Here is a 17,762-nt window from a genome sequence, read left to right as displayed (position 1 = left end):
AGTCTTGGTTTCTGTTGCTTGGGTTCCTGTGCTTGCCTCTCGCCCATCAGGTTGTCCCTGGTGTTACCTTGTTCTGCTATTTCTGACAGTGGTTGGACTGTCCTATAAGCCTGTGTGTCAGGAGTGCTGTAGACCTGTTTTCCTGTTTTCTTTCAGCCAGTTATGGGGACAGAGTGTTCTGCTTTCGGGCGTGTAGTCTTTCCTGTCTACTGGTCTTCAGCTGTTCCTGTGGGTGTGTGTCCTGAGTCTACCAGGCAGGTCGCTTGGAGCAGAAAAGTTGGTCTTACCTGTGGTCCCGAGGCTCAAGTTTGCTCATGGGGGGCTGCTTTTGAGCTCTCGGTGAGGGCAGCAACCAGGAGGGCCTGCGCCACCTTTTTCCGGGGCCCCCGTGCACAGGGGTCCCAGATGGCGTTAGGTGTTTTCCTCTGGAGTCAGAAATGTGGGCAGAATGTAGTCTTTTCTGGCTTCCCAGGCATGTCTGGCCCTCTGAAGGTTTAGGTCTCCCTCCCTCGGGATTTGGGTGTAGAGAACTGTTGACAGATTTGCTTCAGGTATGGGAGGTGTCTGGACTGCCGATCGAGTGCCCCTATCTTTCAGTTCCCAGAGGCCATATACAGTTTCCTCTTGGGCCAGGGATGTGGGCAGGGGTGGGCAGTATTGGTGGTCTCTCCCACTCTGCAGTCTCAGGAGTGCCCTCCTGTCCGGGCAGTGAGCTCTCTCTCCCATGGGGTTTGGGAGCAGTGAGCTGTGGGCTGGCATCAGCAAGGTTGGTGCTCCAGCTGGAACTTGATTTCTTTTCTTTTTTTTTTTTTTCTTTTTTCTTTTTTTCGGATCTGGGGACTGAACCCAGAGCCTTGCGCTTGGAACTTGATTTCTTGATGCTGAATATAAAAGTTTATTGTCAAGCTCGGGGTTCCTAGAGCTTTATCTGGTTGCCTTTTAGACATTTGGCCATTTTCCATTTAGGTCTGTCTTCCATTCTGAGATAAACTGAGTGCATGCCTCTGTGTGTGTGTGTGTGTGTGTGTGTGTGTGTGTGTGTGTACAGTGTAGGTGGTGTGTGTGTGTGTACAGTGTAGGTGGTGTGTGTGTGTGTGTACAGTGTAGGTGGTGTGTGTGTGTACAGTATAGGTGGTGTGTGTGTGTGTGTGTATGTGTACAGTGTAGGTGGTGTGTGTGTATGTGTACAGTGTAGGTGGTGTGTGTGTATGTGTACAGTGTAGGTGGTGTGTGTGTGTTTGGTGTGCATGTGTGGTATGTGTGTATGTGTATATGTTATGTGTAATGTGTGTGTATGGTGTGTGTGTGTGTGTGTGTGTGTAGTGTATGCTTGACTGTGGTGTGTGTGTGTGTGATATGTGTGGTGTATATTTGTGTGTGTGTGTGTGTATGAGGTGTGTGTATAGTGTATGCTTGTCTGTGTGGTATGTGTATATGTATGAGGATGTGTGTTATATATGTGTGTGTGTGTGGTATGTGGTTTATGCTTATCTATGTGGTGTGTGTGTGTGTGTCTGTGTGTGAAAAATGTCCTAGTTTTGTTTCTCTTGCTGTGATAAACACCATGACCAGAGGAACTTGGAGAAAAGAGGTTTTATATTTCATCCTAGAGATTACAGACCATTGTGAGGGATGTCAGGGTGTGAAAGTGAAGCAGAAACCCTGGAGGACCACCACTTACTAGCTTACTTACCTGGCTTTCCTATATAGCCAAGCTCCATCTGCCTAGGGTTGGTACTGCCCACAGAGGACTGGGAGTCCTACATCAGTTATCAATCAGGGAAATGTCATTTAGACTTGGCCACAAGCCAATCTGTTCTGGGTAGTTTTTCAGTTGAGATTCTCTCTTTACAGGTAACTCTAGCTGTATATCAAGTTTTTTTTTTCTTTTCTACAAATAGATACCTGGTTGTTTCAGTAGCACATGTTAGAAAAGTCTGTCCCTTTCCCCACTGAATGGTCCCAATACTATATTTGCAAGCATTTGTTTATGTGTTCTCTATTATTGACCCATTGATCTAAGTTTATATACTGGATCACTATGGCTTTTTATTAAAACTTGGGTCTGGGCAAGTATCTACTCTCTTCTTATCTCAAAGCCTTGTTTTTTGGCTGTTATACATTCTTTACTCTTCCTAAAGAAAGTTTAGAACTAGTTTGACACTATGACCCAGCTTTCTGGCTTTTGCCTGGGATTGCTGTGAACTCAGAGATCAATTCATAAGCGTTGACACCTTACAAATGTTCAGGGGTCTGTCTCACCAGCCCAGGGTTGTTCTTGTATTAGTTACTTTTTATCCCCGTGACAGAGTTCAATGACCAAGACAGACATATCAAAAAGAGAGTTTATTTTGGCCTCAGGTTCTAGAGAGAAGAGTTGGTAAGGAAGAAGGCATGGTAGACAGGCACAGGAGCAGGCAGCTGCCTGATCACAGTTCATTGTGACAGGAGCCTGAGATAGCCCACTCGAAATAGTGACAGAATATAAACTCTCAAAGCCCACCTTTTGTGGTGTACCTTCCTCCAGCCCCATCTCCCAAAGGTTCCACCTACCCAAACAGTGCCACCATCTGGGGACCAAGTGTCTAAACACATGAGTCTGTGGAGGATGTTTCTCATTGAAGCCATGATGCGTCTCCGTTTAGTTAGAACTACTTCTGTGTCTTTCAACAGAGTTTTACAGTTTTCTATATACAGGTCCCATACATAGTCCGTTAGGACTATATATAGTTCACTGGGAGGGGGGCTAATGATTTTAAATATCAAATTCTATCTGTTCATTACCGGTACACTGGATGGTAACAAACAGATCTATTAACCTCATATCTTGCAACCTTGCTAAGTTTGCTCACAAATTCCAGGAATGGCTGGTTCCTTTGGCCTTCAGGGTTTATTTTTGGTGCTTTCTATATAAACAACCACGGTATCTGTAAATAGTCTTTTTTCCTCTCTCTTCCCTCTCAATGGCTATAATTTTATTGCCTTTTCTTAGTTAGGTCTTCTAGGATCAAGTTGAACAGGAGAAAGATTATCCTTTAATGGCTTTGGGTGTTAAAAGGGAGAATGCATTTTTTCCCAGATAGGGCTGATATAAGAGGTAGATGCTTTGTCGATGGTCCGGTATGAAGGGGAACATGCACCCTCCCACCGTGGGACTTTGTCAGATGCCTTTTGTGTGTTAATGGATCTGAATTTTCATCTTTAGACTCCCTGTGTGTCTGACCACACCAACTGATTTTCAGATATTGAATGAGCGCCACACATCCATTCAGGCCATCTGTATTGTTGGAAGTGACTAGCTAGTATCTCATCAAAGCCTTATTTGTTTACAGACATAGACTCTGTAGTCCTGGCTGGCCTGGTACTAATTATGTAGTTCAGGCTGGTCTTGAACTCACAGAGATCTACCCGTCTATGCCTCCCAAGTGCTGGGTTTAAAGGCATGTGCCACTATGCCTGACCCTTGCTAAAGACTTCTTTTGTATCCTCATCGATAGAGTGTGACTAGAACTGATGTGAATCCTTTTCTCTCTAAGTTGCTTTTGGCCATGGGGTCTTAATAAAAGCAATAGAAAGTAAACAAAACCAGTTTTAGTGAAATAATCCTCAGGTCATTTATGAGTATTAATATAGATGAATCATCTGGGAGAAGAGAGGTGGAAACAGGAGGACCCTGCCTATTGGTCCTTACCATCAGAAGTTAAGTACTGGACAGTCGAAGCCCCGTTTCTAGCCTCCATGTGGAATGGGATATTGTTGGTGTATTATGCTTTTAGCACATGGTAGAAGTTGATACCCGTTGCTTTCAGGACAGTGGCTAGTACTGCTTTTAATGAGGATTCTTTGTCAGTCACCTGTGTCCACCACTGGATAACACTGCCTCCCTAGGGGTCAGTAGATTCTTCATTGCTAAGAATTCTAGCATTAGCTGAGTTATTACTGACACATGTATTCATTCTACAGTAGTGTCAGGTCCCCACAACCAGTCCTTTGCTAAAATGTCCCCCAGATTATTTTCTGAATTTGAAAATGGATTATTTACATCCTGGACTCTTCGTCCTCCCAGAGTAGAGCATGGGAGGCCCCTGGGCATTCTGGGATTTTCCACTGGAAATCTAGGCTCTCTCTAGTTGACTTACATTGTAGTATAGTGCAAACCAGTTTCTCACTTAGGCTCTCTGATTCCCGAAGGCTCTGCTCTGACCAACGGAGGCCTAAACCTGCACAGCCCCGTGAAGAGGAAGCTGGAGACGGAGAAGGACTATGTCTTTGACAAAAGGCTCAGGTACAGCGTCCGCCAGAATGAAAGCAACTGTCGGTTTCGTGACATCGTGGTGCGGAAGGAAGAGGGCTTCACACACATTCTTCTATCCAGCCAGACTTCGGATAACAATGCACTGACTCCTGAGGTAAAGAGCTCTGGGGGAGGAGATAGTTGATCTCAGGCCTCCATCCCTTGGCTTTGTCTCGTCCTACACTTGCCTGTCCATAATATCAACAGAAGCATGAGGCAGTTAGCAACATGTCTGGGTGTGGGCACGCTGTAGAGCAGCCGTTTGTAACCTTCCTCACACTGTGACCCTTTCATACGGTTCATGTTGTGGCGACCCCCAACCGTAAAGTTATTTTCATTGCTACGTTGTAACTGTCATTTTGTCACTGTTGTGAACTGTGATGTAACTATCTGTTTTTCTGACAGTCTTAGGGGACCCCTGTGAAAGGGTTGTTTGACCCTCAAAGGGGTCATGACTCTCAGGTGGAAATCCACTGCTCTAGAGGGCCTGTTCATCCAGGCTGGCATTGTTAGGATGGGCTGGTATCCCTGGTGCCTCTGGCACCCTCAGGAATGCCCTTGAAGTGGTGGTGGTGGTGGTGGGGTGTCATATCCTTGAACCTGTGACCATGTGTCTTAGGTGATTTACATAGACAGTGGCTCTTTTGTGGCATTGTGGGTATGGCAGCCCAGAATGGTTGACATATTGTGAGGGATGAGCTGGCAGGTGCCTTTGGGGTTTATAGGCATGTGGTTAAAATTGCCACAGTTTATTCTGGTGTTGATTCTGCTTCCTCAAGAGGGGTTGCCCTCAGAGGGCTGTCCATCACCATCATGTACTGAGTTGATCTCATGTGCACCTTCTCCCCATTTTAACTGGTCAATAAAGACCAGAGCCTGTGATTGGGCAGTGGAGAGGAAAGGTGGGAATGGAGGTTTGAGAGTGGGGGCAGGTAGGGAGGCAGAAGAGGATCAGAGGGGAAGGAGAGGAGACAGAGGAAGAGGAGGAGGAAGCCATGATGGACCAGAACCACGGAGAAATTAAAAGAAGCAAGGGGTCTCACAGTGATCATGGCCTCAGCCAGCATCACCACCAGAATCCACAGAGTCTTATACCCGGCCAATTAGTATAGTGTTGTATCTGCCCAATCTGCATACAGCTTATAATCATAATAACTGGATTGTGTATTTTTTTATATGGGCTTCTTGGGGTTGGAAATTTCAGCAAAACCCTCCTCTATGCATGGAATCTGGGGGCCCTTCTCATCCACTTTGGCAGAGGCTCCCAGGACTTCTCTGTGGGATCTGGACTGTGGGACCCCGTGATGGATGGCTCCTCGTGTACACATACACTTGGAATCCATGTTACTCTGAGCTCACTGTGACACAGCCACACGAGACCCATTCTTCCTGCGTTCTTTTCCACTTCACTACCTTTCAAAAGCTTTTTTAAAAAGGCACATCATTTCCCTTCCATCAATCGAATCAAGGTGACACCTCTCAGTTCACTCTGTGTCTGTGGAACAGCTCTGTGTGGTAATGGGCGCCCACTCATCCCAGAAGCCCGACCGTGCTTCACTGATCTAAGGTACCCGGGGGCACTGCTTACTGAGCCGTGGGCTTGGTTTATGATGGCCGACATTCCTGGTCTGCATCAGTTACAAGAATGAGTTATGGGTCCGGTGATTTCAGTGAGCTGACACCTTGGGTACAGTAGTCCCTAAAGAAAGATCGCACGTAATCCAAGAGGCGCGGTTGGAGGAGGAATGTAGATTTGGGAGTCTAGCAACCTGACCCCACCTCAGCTGCCATCTCTGTTACCAGGGGAAATTACTATGCCTGGATACACCTCCTATCCACAGAAATGGTATTTCATCTTCTTTGTAAGATTAGACAGTGCAAGCAGGGAATGTCTGGTACCCAGGGGTGGCCCATGTGGGCTCTCGCTGTTACTGGGATAAGCCAAGGCTGATCAGTGTTACCAGCAGGCCCACCTTGCTAGCTAGCGAACTGACTGGAAGGGACCCTCCCTTGGTGTCCATTGAATTTCTTTTCCTAGCTGTACATGTGTCACTGGGTGGATTGACCATACAAGTGAAAAATTCATTCATGACTAGATGCATTGACTATATTCTCAGACCAGAAGGTGTGTTGTAATATTTTTTGTGTCAGGAATATAGCACAGGAGTAGGAGCAAACCCCTCTGGAATGAGCTAGCAAACAAGGCTCCACAGTTCAAAGCCTGTCCACTTTCCTGTGAGGAGAGGGGCCAAGTGCTGGCCGCCAGCTTCTGATTTCTTCCAGTGCTCATGGCCTCAGCCAGCATCACCACCAGAAGCCACAGTTTCAGGTTTCCTTTCTGTTGTTGAGTCAAAAACCATTTAGTGGGAGAAGAGGGTTTATTTCACCTTGCACTTCCAGGTCAGTCATTGAAAGAAATCAGGGTTGGAACTTGAGGCAAGAGCCTGAAATCAAGGAAGCCTGGAGGAATGCCGCTTTCTGGCTTGCTCTGTGGCTCTTGTTCAACTAGCTTTCTTACACAACCCAGGACCACTGACCTTAGGAATGGTGCCCCCCAGAGTGGGCTATGCCCTCTGTGGCTCTTGTTCAACTAGCTTTCTTACACAACCCAGGACCACTGACCTTAGGAATGGTACCGCCTAGAGTGGGCTGTGCCCGCACACACTACACTAATTGCTGTAGCAGACATGTCCACAGCTAACTTAGACAATTCTTCACTTGAGACTTCTCTCCTCTCAGATGTCTCTATGCTGGGTCAAGTTGACATCTAAAGGTAACAGGGACACATAGGAACAGGACACAGTCCTTTTGTCATATCTGGCCATTCGGATTTTCCTCAAAGCCTGTCCCCTTCATTCTCTCTGCTGTGCACTTGTCTCCCTCAGACCGAATTTCTTCTAGATTTGCCTATGTTTTTCTTTCCAAATACACTTTTCTTCTGCTAGAAATCCATGCCTTTGTAGTTACATTTTTCAAGAGTCTTAGGTGTGAGAAACCTCTCCTACTGACAATATGCCAATTTTGCCCTCACTTCTGAATGGCCAGTTAGATTTGTAAAGAAATTGTTCTACACATGTTTTTCTCAGTGCATCGACCACTGTATCCCACTGCCTTCTTCCCGTGTTTGCTAGTCTCCTTTAGAACTACCCTCTGGTCAAAGGTCTACCTTCAAGGTAAGCTTCCTTTTGCTTCTGGATATTTGAAGTTTGATCTTTGCTTTATATGGGCTTTCTGTGCTGTTCAGAATTCAGATCAGTATTAAATGTGCATGGATCCCCCCTCCAGCCCCCAGGATGCTCCTGTCCTAATTCCAGATCCCACGATGATGTTCAGTCACATGTCCAGGCACTAAGATTTCTGAAGGACTGAAGGTTGCTCCTCAGCTGGCTTTAAGATGATGAGGTTGGTTTTGGAAGGGAAGGTGCCCCTGGTCTCTGTGTCACCACGGGGTCCTTAGGGCAGAAGAGGAAGTCAGAGTTGGTGTCAGAGAGAGGCAGAGAGAACAGTGAGTGGCCTTCGCTGGTTTGGAAGATGAAGAGTGGAGCTAGGAGATAGGGAAAATTCGGGCAATGTGTTCTCCCTTACGGCCTCCAGGTTGGGATGCAATCCACCTGCATCCGTTCCCATCGGTTCCCATCGGTTCCCAGCCTATCTCCAACATGGCGCTGCCTGCTCTCTCTGACAGCCGAAGGCAGCTCCTTCAGCCTCTGCTCTCCCCTTCATGACTTACACTTACTCTCACCCTCTCTCCTAGTTGGGTTTTCTGTCTGTTTCTCTGATCTGGGCTCAGATTTTCCAGTTTGCTTATTCTCTCTCCAGCTCCATTTAGTCTGAATGTGAATCTAGCCAGAGATTCATGACTTTGCCGTTCATGGCATGCGTTTTCTTCCCTCACATCCTTTCCTTCTCTGTTAGTCATTGTTTGCCTGTCCCCTTTCCCCTCGTTTGGCCATTTTAAACGTACTTTAAAATGTTATAGACTCTCAGGCCAATAGCAACTTAAAGTCTTCCTGTCCTCCACGTGTGTATGTCAGTTCGTATTTCTCAAATGCTCTGTCATTTCCCCGTGAGCTCATCTGCAGTGAGGATTATTTCCCTGTGAAGTTCTCCGGTGGCTTGCGTTTCAGTTTCTCTCGAAAGCACTTCTGTATTCATTTTTATGAAATGCCTGAGGGATATCTCTACCTCATATCCAATTTCCATATCAGTCAATTAATTAAATTTTAAAAGACTTTACTTTTTATTACACACACACACACACATACACACACATATCTGGGTGTGGTTTTGTGCACAACTGCAGTATCCTCACAGGCCCTGCTCCTAGAGCTGGGGTTAGCAGTTTTGAGCCTCCTGACACAGTTGCCGAGAACCCAGCTTGAGTCCTTTGCAAGAGCAGTGTGTGCTCTTGTCTACTATAGAGATGGCGGTCTCTATAGCCCTTTCTTCTTGCTTTTTTTTTTTTAACTTGAAGGTTTCTCTCCCCTGTGGTATTACAACTTGGTTTTGGATTTTAAGTTCTCGTGGGAGGTTTTACCTACAGAAAAAGTTGAGGCAGCTTGTTTTGACTGTGTTGGAGGACGTGCGGTGGAGAGGCTCAAGGAAGGGCTATATTAGTTAGTATTCCATTTCAATACAAGATTCCTGTCCAGGAAGCTTGTGCTTTGCATCCTGGCCACACTGCCGTGGGTCATCCTGAATGCCCAGGCTTTCAGGAGAAGGCATGTAGGGTTGCATGGACAGTGCTGTGACAGGGCTGTGTTTGGAATGAACTGGACTGTGCAGGGCCACAGGCGTGGGTTCATCCAGTGCCAGCCTTTGAAGTCCTGTGTGCTACATCCGCTTCTCGGTGTGTGGGGCGTGTGTGAGGCAGGGCATCAGCTGCCCTCAGAAGCCTGGGAGAGAGGCTTTCTCCTGCTCACTGCCTCACTGCCCCGCAGCCAAACAGGAGGTTCAGTTACCAGAGCCAGGATGCTTCAGGAGGTGGCCTCACCTTCAGCTGACACCACTAAGTGTGAGGACACAGCAGTTGGCTGTTGTGGTATAATTAATAAAGCGCGTGACCGGTTCTGAGAGTTCCCATTCTGCGCAGATCCGCACGCTCTTGCTGTGTCTGCGCAGATCCGCGCGCTCTTTGCTGTGTCTGCGCAGATCCGCACGCACTTGCTGTGTCTGTTACGGCTTTCACACTCTGTCCCCTTGGTGGGTTGCTATGCCTGACACACACATCCGGTTCCATGGGCCCGTGTTAGTGTGGGCCCCACGCCACGCTAGCAAGCATTCTATAGCCTAGCACGGCTTCCTGTCACGGACTCTGTTCACCCTCCCAACAGTCTAGTGAAAACATGACTCAACAAGTTGTAACCCATCAACCTGATGTATATGTTAAATACTCCATGTACAATAAATACATCTGCACAATTAGCTTATAACTAATTGATAAGGATATAAACCTCCCACCTAGATAAGATATAGTTTGTTCACCTAGACACACAAAGCCCTGTACACATCCATCCCTTAAGAATATTCATAACAACCTGTAAGTGTACAGAGAGAAATCTTAACGTCTCTGCCTCCATGTTTTATCGGCTGCTCCTCTCGCCTCTCGCTCTGATCTCCTCTCTAAATCTTTTCTCCCACCCATCCTTCCTTCTCTTCCAATGACAGGCCTTGTTCTATCCCATACCTGCCTTCACTTGCATAATGACATCAACCTCCAGTTTGCTTTTGAGGTTCCAGTCAAAAGCTGTGAGACTTACCGAGTTGCCACAGGCCACTCTCGAGTGTCTACCACAGAGGCACTGTGATAGTCTCAAAAATACGGCAGGGGCTAAGAAGATAGCTTTCTGATTATTATTCAAACCATGGTCCAACTGGGACCAACAATTGAAATTCCCCTGCGGTAACATGACAGGGAGAACAAGATATTCACAATCTGGAATTCACTATCCCCCTGAGAAATGGCAACTTTCAGGTGGCCTGCCATTTATTGGTTGGTCATGTCCCGACGCTCAAGCTTGCTGCAAGGGTTTAGGGGGATAAAAGGAGAACATTTTAACTGAGCCATCCAGAGGCTTATGTGGTTCACCAAAGCTGTGCACAGGATCATTTTTTTTTTCATGCTTTGCAAAGGGGTTCAACCAGCAAATACCTAAAGTTGGTCTGAGGAAGTTCACAGAGACTGACTTGAGTCTACACCAGGCTCCCAGTAACCCCAGGAGCTCCAAGCTGACCCTTCTTATGCTGAGGGTGGTGCTGGAAGGTTTTGGTTCAGTAAAGTTTCTTCCCTGGAGCTGGGCGTGGGCTTTCATTCAGGGGAGTATCTCGGACATTCAAAGCTCCGTAAACTCACCCCTGCCTGCAGATCATGAAGGAAGTCCGGCGAGCGCTGTGCAATGCGGCCACAGACGACAGTAAGCTGCTGCTTCTCAGTGCTGTGGGCAGCGTATTCTGCAGCGGCCTAGACTATTCCTACCTGATCGGCCGTCTGTCCAGCGACCGGAGGAAGGAGAGCACGCGGATCGCAGAAGCCATCAGGTGAGTCCGGCCTCTCTTCGAATGAACGCTTTGGGTGCCTGCCAGTGATGACCGAATACAGCAAATGAAAGGTTCGGGCTGCCCGATTATAAACTGACTTTGAACAGTGTGGGGCTTATTTTTAGTGTGAGTATATCCTTGGCAACATTTAGGACACTGGGACATACTTATTTAAAAAGGACTGTTGATTTATCTGGAATTTGATGCTTTTTGATGCCAGGGATCAAACCCAGAGTCTTGGACATGCTAGACAAATGCTCTACCGTTCAGCTCCATTTCCGTCTCTGAACTATGGCCATGAGCAGGCCGGCCTTCCTTTTGTCTATGGCCCCAATGAGATGCTTTGCTCTCTAGCCTGCACTGCATGCCCACCTCCTCTCTTTTGGTTTTTAAGGGAAGACATACCTATTCTTCTCATTAAGGCCCACTTTGGCAATGCCCATGATGCTTTCTGCTTCTGCCTTCTGCCTGGTGGTACGATCTTTGGCCGTGTAGACATTTCTGTGTCCTGCACCTGATGTGACTCAATTACTAGGGAGAGGTTAAGATACTATACAGCTATGCATTGGTAGACATGGTGGGTGGAGATTGCCCCTCTCAAAGTCTGTGGATCCAGTGTGGGGGTCTTAATGGTGACACACAGGACTATTAGTAATCCTCCAGGACACAGGCTGATTATCTATTTGTTGTTTTATTTTCATGGGTATGGGTGCCCCAGGTATATGTGTGGGTACGTATGCGTTCATGCAGGGAGGTCAGAGGTCAGAGGTCAGAGGTCAATCTCAACTGTTCTTTCTCAGGCGCTGCCACCTTGGTGTTTAAGATAGGGCCTCTCACTAGCCTAGTACTTGCCCAGCAGGCTAAGCTGGCTGGTCAGTGAGCCCCAGGCCCACCTGTCACCGCCTCTCCAGCTCTGGGATCATAAGCACTTGCCACAAAAAGCTCTGCTTAAAAACAAACAAACAAACAAACAAACAAACAAAAAACATGGCTTAGGTCCGGCACTTTTTTTGTTTGTACCCACTGAGCTGTTTCCCTAGCCCCTTCCAATTATTTGTAACAAAAGCGAATGAATGAATGAATGAATGAATGAATGAATGAATGAATGAGCTCTCCAGGCAGGTCATTTAGCTGCTTGAAGGCTGTCCTTCACTAAGCCTTTCCAGGACAGACTTCCTTGCTCTTGTGCCTTGCTCAAGGAAACAGAGTGGAGACACAGTTGAGTCATAGAGCACCGTCTCAGGACCAGGAATCTTTACTCCACGTGGGGTCTCGGAACCTCAGGCTGCAGACTTCAGATTGTTCAGGACCTCCAGCCTCACTGTCCTGGGAGGTGATTCCCAGCAGAGGCTGACTCTCGTGCTGTCACTCGGGGAACTGGTGGATGCGGTGGAGAGCATGAAGATGCTTCTTTGTGTGAATCCCAGGTCCAACTTTGCGTGAGGTGTTGCTCAGGGGTGCCTGTGTGCTTCCCCGTGCAGCATCCTCCCCAGGAGGGAACTAAGAAGCCTGGACCCATTCCTGTGGAGGGACGGAGGTGTTGATGTCAGGTTTGCAGGGTGTGAACCTGCAGTTTCTGCCCTGCTTGATCCAGCTGTATCTTCTCAGTGCTGGTTTTGCATGAGTTGAGGGAGCAGCAAAGCCTCCAGCCTGATTCCCTCTTTATCACGATGGGGCCACCAAAGCATGCCCTAGGGACCAAAGAACCCACCCGTGACCTTAGAAAGCCTAGCTCACAGTCTGTACCTGGATCTACTGATCCCAGTGCGGTGCTTGGGGTATTTCCAGCCAAGGCAAGCATTTAAGATCTAGCCCAGGGTTCTCTTTCATGCAGGCAGAGCTAACTAGCCCTTGGACCTCTTGTTCCAGAGAGATAGAGCCATGTTCAACCCATGAAGCTGAGTTAATCTGGGGAAAGAATCTTAATGGAATGGAGCTCAGAGTCCTGAGAATCCAAGACTTGAGTAGGCTCTAAATGAGAGCTGCGTTTGAGATTAAAGGAGGTCATGGCATGAGGCATGAGGCTGGGTGTGAAAACAGGAAAGGGGATATGACAGGGAATCGAGTAGGGCAGCTGCCAGCTATGGAGCACCTGAGAAGGGTGGCCCTATCAGCAGGTGAAGAGGGGTCTGGAAAGCTCCTCCTCAGTGCCCAGAGTGGACCAGGACCTGGACGTTGGACTTCTTGTCTCCAAGTACACTACAGAATACACTTCTGTTGTTTTGAGCCACGGTTTGTGGTCACCGTCATAGAAACCTTAAGTTCTCAAGGGAGGCATCGGCATTCAGAATGCCCCCAACTTCCTGGACTCACTTCTCGGGTCAGGTCCATCCCATCCTTCTCTCGAGCATCCTTAGGGCCATTTCTTCTGACAGGTGATTAGTAATGTCTGCCAGACTGAACAGATCGTCTCTGATAGATCCTAGTAAGGTACTGCTCTGGGTCAGCCTTGGGCTCAGGTGGAGTAGATCTGTCAGTCCCAGGTCACTAGAATAAAAGACATGTGGCTGAGTCACCATGGGAGGGAACCTGAACAGGGGACCCTTACCTCATAGTCTGTCCCTGCAGCATTTCACAGCTGGCCTCACAGGTGGGAGTAGCATCTCTCTGGCCTGGCCTTGTGTGGCTCATATCTATTAAAGCTGAGGGTCAAGAACTTTTCTGCCCATGCCCCTTGACATGTTGGGGTCATGAGAGTGGCATGCCCTCTAGACTCTTGAAGACCATGTCAAGAGTAAGATTTTTAGGGTCGGATGGGGATGAGGATGAAGGCCACAAACATGCTGGAGCAGAACGAACAATGGTGGAATCTGGGGTCTAAACTAGCTTCCCACTTTCCAGGCAGAGTGACCTAAGGAACCCCAAAATAGGCTTAAGGGGATGAGAGGCGATGCTGACCTCCGGAGACAGGTTAGTCTGTGGAGCTCAGACATGTGCCGTGTCTGTGGACTGGTGTACTCAAGCAGAACAGAGGGACTTCTTTAAGATGCCACGGAAGGAGTAGAACTTACTAATAATTTGTGGGCTGTAAGAGGCAGACCTACGAGTGAGAAAGAGGCAGCATCCTTTGCCTCACTGATTCTCAGACCTGACAACATGGAGAGACAGGAAATCCAGAGTATTTCCCAAGCTCAGATGCTCCGAGGAGGTCCTGAGAACTCTTCTGCAGTGGAGTAGCAAAACATAACCTGTTGTTAACCAGAGGTGGTTGGCAGAGAGTAGAATGGACCACAGACCACCATGAATCAGACGAGAGCTATACACAGAAACATAGGCCTGATCATAGTAGTCTGCGCCATTATTCCTGTTGGCCATTTGCTACTCTCGTTGAAGTCTCACTTAGCTCTGTGGGTCCCCAGCATTGGCCTTCCCATTTTACAGAGGGAAAAAAGCAAATCTCTAGAGGCCAGACAGTTTGTCTAAGATCGGACTGTTAGTGGGGGACAGAGATGAGATTTGGCCTAAACTGTCAGATACCTTTGATGTTCCACAACACTTTCACACATCCCATTTGCCTGGTCAGGCTACAGCCAGGGCTTGGGCTGAGCAGAGAGTGGTATCTGCAGAAGACCAGAGTCAGTCTCACGGTCTTGATCGCTGGAGAAAATAGAGAGCACTCCTCCGAGCCCAGCCCTGCCACTGAAGTGGGATCAGATATCTGAGCCTTGGGTCTGTAATGCAATATCCTGTTTGCTGTTTGGGTACTGCATCCTTGGGGGCCCTGTGACAGAGACCTCACACCTGAGGTAAGAGGAAAGGGGTGGGGGAGGGTCCCACGCATCACATTTACCTCAGGGCAGTGAGGCTGGAGCGGCTGGTACTAGAAGGCCCGGGCTGTATGGGCTTCAAACCCATCACCTTCTTCAGGGTCCCTACTACCCATGCACAGAACAAGTCTCTGGGTCCTGATGTGGGAACCTCTGGAAGGGATGAGGCTTCCAATAGGTCACTGAATGGTTTCATGGGAAGCTTGAGAGCATCAGCAGTGTCTACCCAAGACCCACAGCATGGAGGCCGGTTTAATAGTCATGGATTTTCTGTAGCTGAGAGCATCTAACCCATATGGGGCAGTGTCAGGATGGCTGTGCCAATGCCCTTGGTGTTCTCAGAGGGAGTATGGACTGAGGGGAAGGTGTGGCTTGAGGAGTATAAAAGTCTTGCCGGGTCTCAGATCCTTAGATTTGTACAAAATGGGTTGTCTGATGAAATTCACCAAGCTCTTGGCTTCCCTGGACTATCCATGAGCGTTCCAAGTCCTTAATAGGCTAAATTGCATTAGTAAGCATAAGCCAGTGATCTAACCTAAAACCCAGCCCTGAGGGGAGGGAGAATCCAGGAGACGGTCACTGCAAAACCAATCACCAGAAGGCGATGATACTGGAATTCTCTCTTTGAAGCAGGGCTAACAGTGAATCTGTCATCACAGTCAATGTGATATGCAAAATGGGGTCAAAGCTGAGTACTCCCTGATGGCTACATAGATCTTAAGGTCCCTCCACCTTAGCAGAGTATAAAGCAGTCTTTCTTACAGGAGGATCTGATTCCAGCTTTATGCTGCTGTACTTGCTCCTTTTGATAAATGCCAGGAGGGGGGAATATTGTCAACAGACGGTATTGACTCACAGTTCCATGTATGTATTAGTTAAGCATTAGCTGATATAACAAATAAACTCCCAGTATATAATGACTTGTTTTTTTTCTTTTTTTCGGAGCTGGGGACCAAACCCAGGTCCTCGCACTTGCTAGGCAAGCGCTCTACCGCTGAGCTAAATCCCCAACCCAATGACTTGGTTTTAATCAGTGTTAGGAGGGGAGATAGCAGCAGGACATATTGACTCAGCTCCTTGTGTATGTTAGTTAAGCATTAGCTGAGATAATAAATCCCCAATATATAATGGTTCAGGGAGACCAGAAATTTACTTCTTCTACCTGGAAAAGTGAATAAATGTACCATCCATTCCATGGCGGTCCTCCAAACAGTGACTTAAGAATCCAGACCTTTCCATCCTGGTGCCAGTGGTGTCACCATGTTCAGTTAGATGACGGGGCTTAGAGATTTGCATGGTGGGAGGCTTTGCTCATTTGCAAGGATACATGTACTCTACATTCATGGCCAACCCTTGGTGACTTGGCCATGGCCAGTCACAAAGAAGCATGAGAAATGTGGCCTATTTGTAGACCAGGAGGAAGAAGTAACAGAGGCAGCCTTCGTATCCCTTCCAGGAGACAGTATAGTTCTTCATTGGCTATTTACGGGATGCTAGTTTCAACTTGATGGAAGACAGGCAGTGCCACAGGAAGGTCAGTGAGTGCCCTTTGGGGCTGAGAGGGTAGAAGGATTAATAAAAAGGCAATCAGACTGTCAGTAGGGTAATTGAAAATTGTGATGTTGGGCTGTGGACATGAACAGGAGGTGGGGTCGAGAATGGCAGGAGAAGCCCAGAGAGGTAAGCTAGGGCACACTGAGGTTGTTGTTGGTAGTTCCCAGTCTTCCTTCTAAGAACAGTGAATGCTAGCTACACTAGACATCTTGTAACTTCCCTCCATTCCCAGATGAATTCTAACATTTTATAGATCTTGGGTAGCAACTAGAGGAAAGACAAAGAGAACTTAAAGGCAGCAGGAGTCATTTCTGGGGGCTGGAGAGATGGTTCAGCAGTGAAGAATACGTTCAGCTCTTCCAGAGCATCTGAGGTCAGTGCCTAGTGCCCATGGGAGGCAGCTCATGACCATCTGTAACTCCAGCTCCAGTGGATCTACTGCCCTCTTCTGGCATCCAAAGGTACCTGCACTCATCACACACACACACACACACACACACACACACACACACACACACACACACACACACTGCCCTCTTCTGGCATCCAAAGGTACCTGCACTTATCACACAGACACAGACACAGACACACACACACACACACACACACACACACACACACACTGCCCTCTTCTGGCATCCAAAGGTACCTGCACTCATCACACACACACACACACACACACACACACACACTGCCCTCTTCTGGCATCCAAAGGTACCTGCACTCATCACACACACACACACACACACACGCGCGCTGAGTAGGGGAAGAGAAATCATTCCTGGTGGCCCTGTTTTATTGTAAGTACACATACTATATCCCTGATACAGAATGTCGGCAGAGTAAACATCACCCTATTCCCTAGCTTTGAATATAGAAGCTTCTGGACATGGGCCCAGCATCCTTCCCCATTTTCAGTCAAGGCCCTGCTAACATTAGACCCTCATAAGCACTGGGGAACCAACCTTGATGACTGGCATCGCTGTAGGTAATTCAGAGATAGACCCTCCCAGGATTGGAAGGAATCTTAGATGTCACTAGGGCCTGCCCGTGTATACCATGTGAAGCTTGAATTCCACTTTCACCATCACTCAAAGTGATCATCAAGCCAAAGCCAGATTTCCTCTAAGAACAGTGAAGTCATTTTCCAGCCACAGCATCTTGGTCTGGGGTGTTGGGTCATTTGTTCTCCCCTTGAGGTGGAATCACCCTTGAGGGATACTTCTGAAGGGTGCCTTCCTTTAGCTCGTATGTGGAACTGTGATGTTCTCCTTATCTTCCTTTAATGTATACAAGTTTTCAGCATCTAGGGCACCAGAAGAATTTACTGTTAAGGCCATGGTTTTTGAGTTTAGAGGAGAGGTAACGAGAACTGAGAGCGTGGCTGACATACCAGGCATAAACTAGGCCAACAAGGTGTGTACCAACCCCACTCATGCCCTTGAGAATCTGGTAGCCCTGTATTTCTGTGAGTAGGGCACGTGACCTATGCTTGGCCCCCACCTGCTTCTGATGACCAGGAAGGAATTGTTCTGTGGCTCCTAGGAGAATCAGGGGACTCTATAGACCAGCAAATGTGAGCCCTTCGTTGAACATGGTCTTCTCTTTCT

General features: G+C 47.8%; 1 protein-coding gene across 3 annotated transcripts in view; it reads left to right on the top strand.

Annotated features, from left to right (window-relative positions):
- The window catches only part of Cdyl2 (chromodomain Y-like 2), a 191,422-nt gene that overhangs the window by 159,592 nt on the left and 14,068 nt on the right, over positions 1–17,762 (top strand). For all 3 annotated transcript variants that reach the window (NM_001106189.3, XM_087594255.1, XM_087594254.1), the window contains 2 exon segments: positions 4,192–4,409; positions 10,659–10,831. In NM_001106189.3, coding sequence (NP_001099659.2) covers positions 4,192–4,409; positions 10,659–10,831 — 391 coding nt within the window.

The sequence above is a fragment of the Rattus norvegicus genome, chromosome 19 (genome assembly GCF_021556685.1).
Source record: "Rattus norvegicus strain SHRSP/BbbUtx chromosome 19, alternate assembly SHRSP_T2T, whole genome shotgun sequence".
NCBI lineage: Eukaryota > Metazoa > Chordata > Mammalia > Rodentia > Muridae > Rattus > Rattus norvegicus.
The sequence above is the reverse complement of the archived record's forward strand: the minus strand, read 5'-3'. Positions and strand labels throughout refer to the sequence as shown.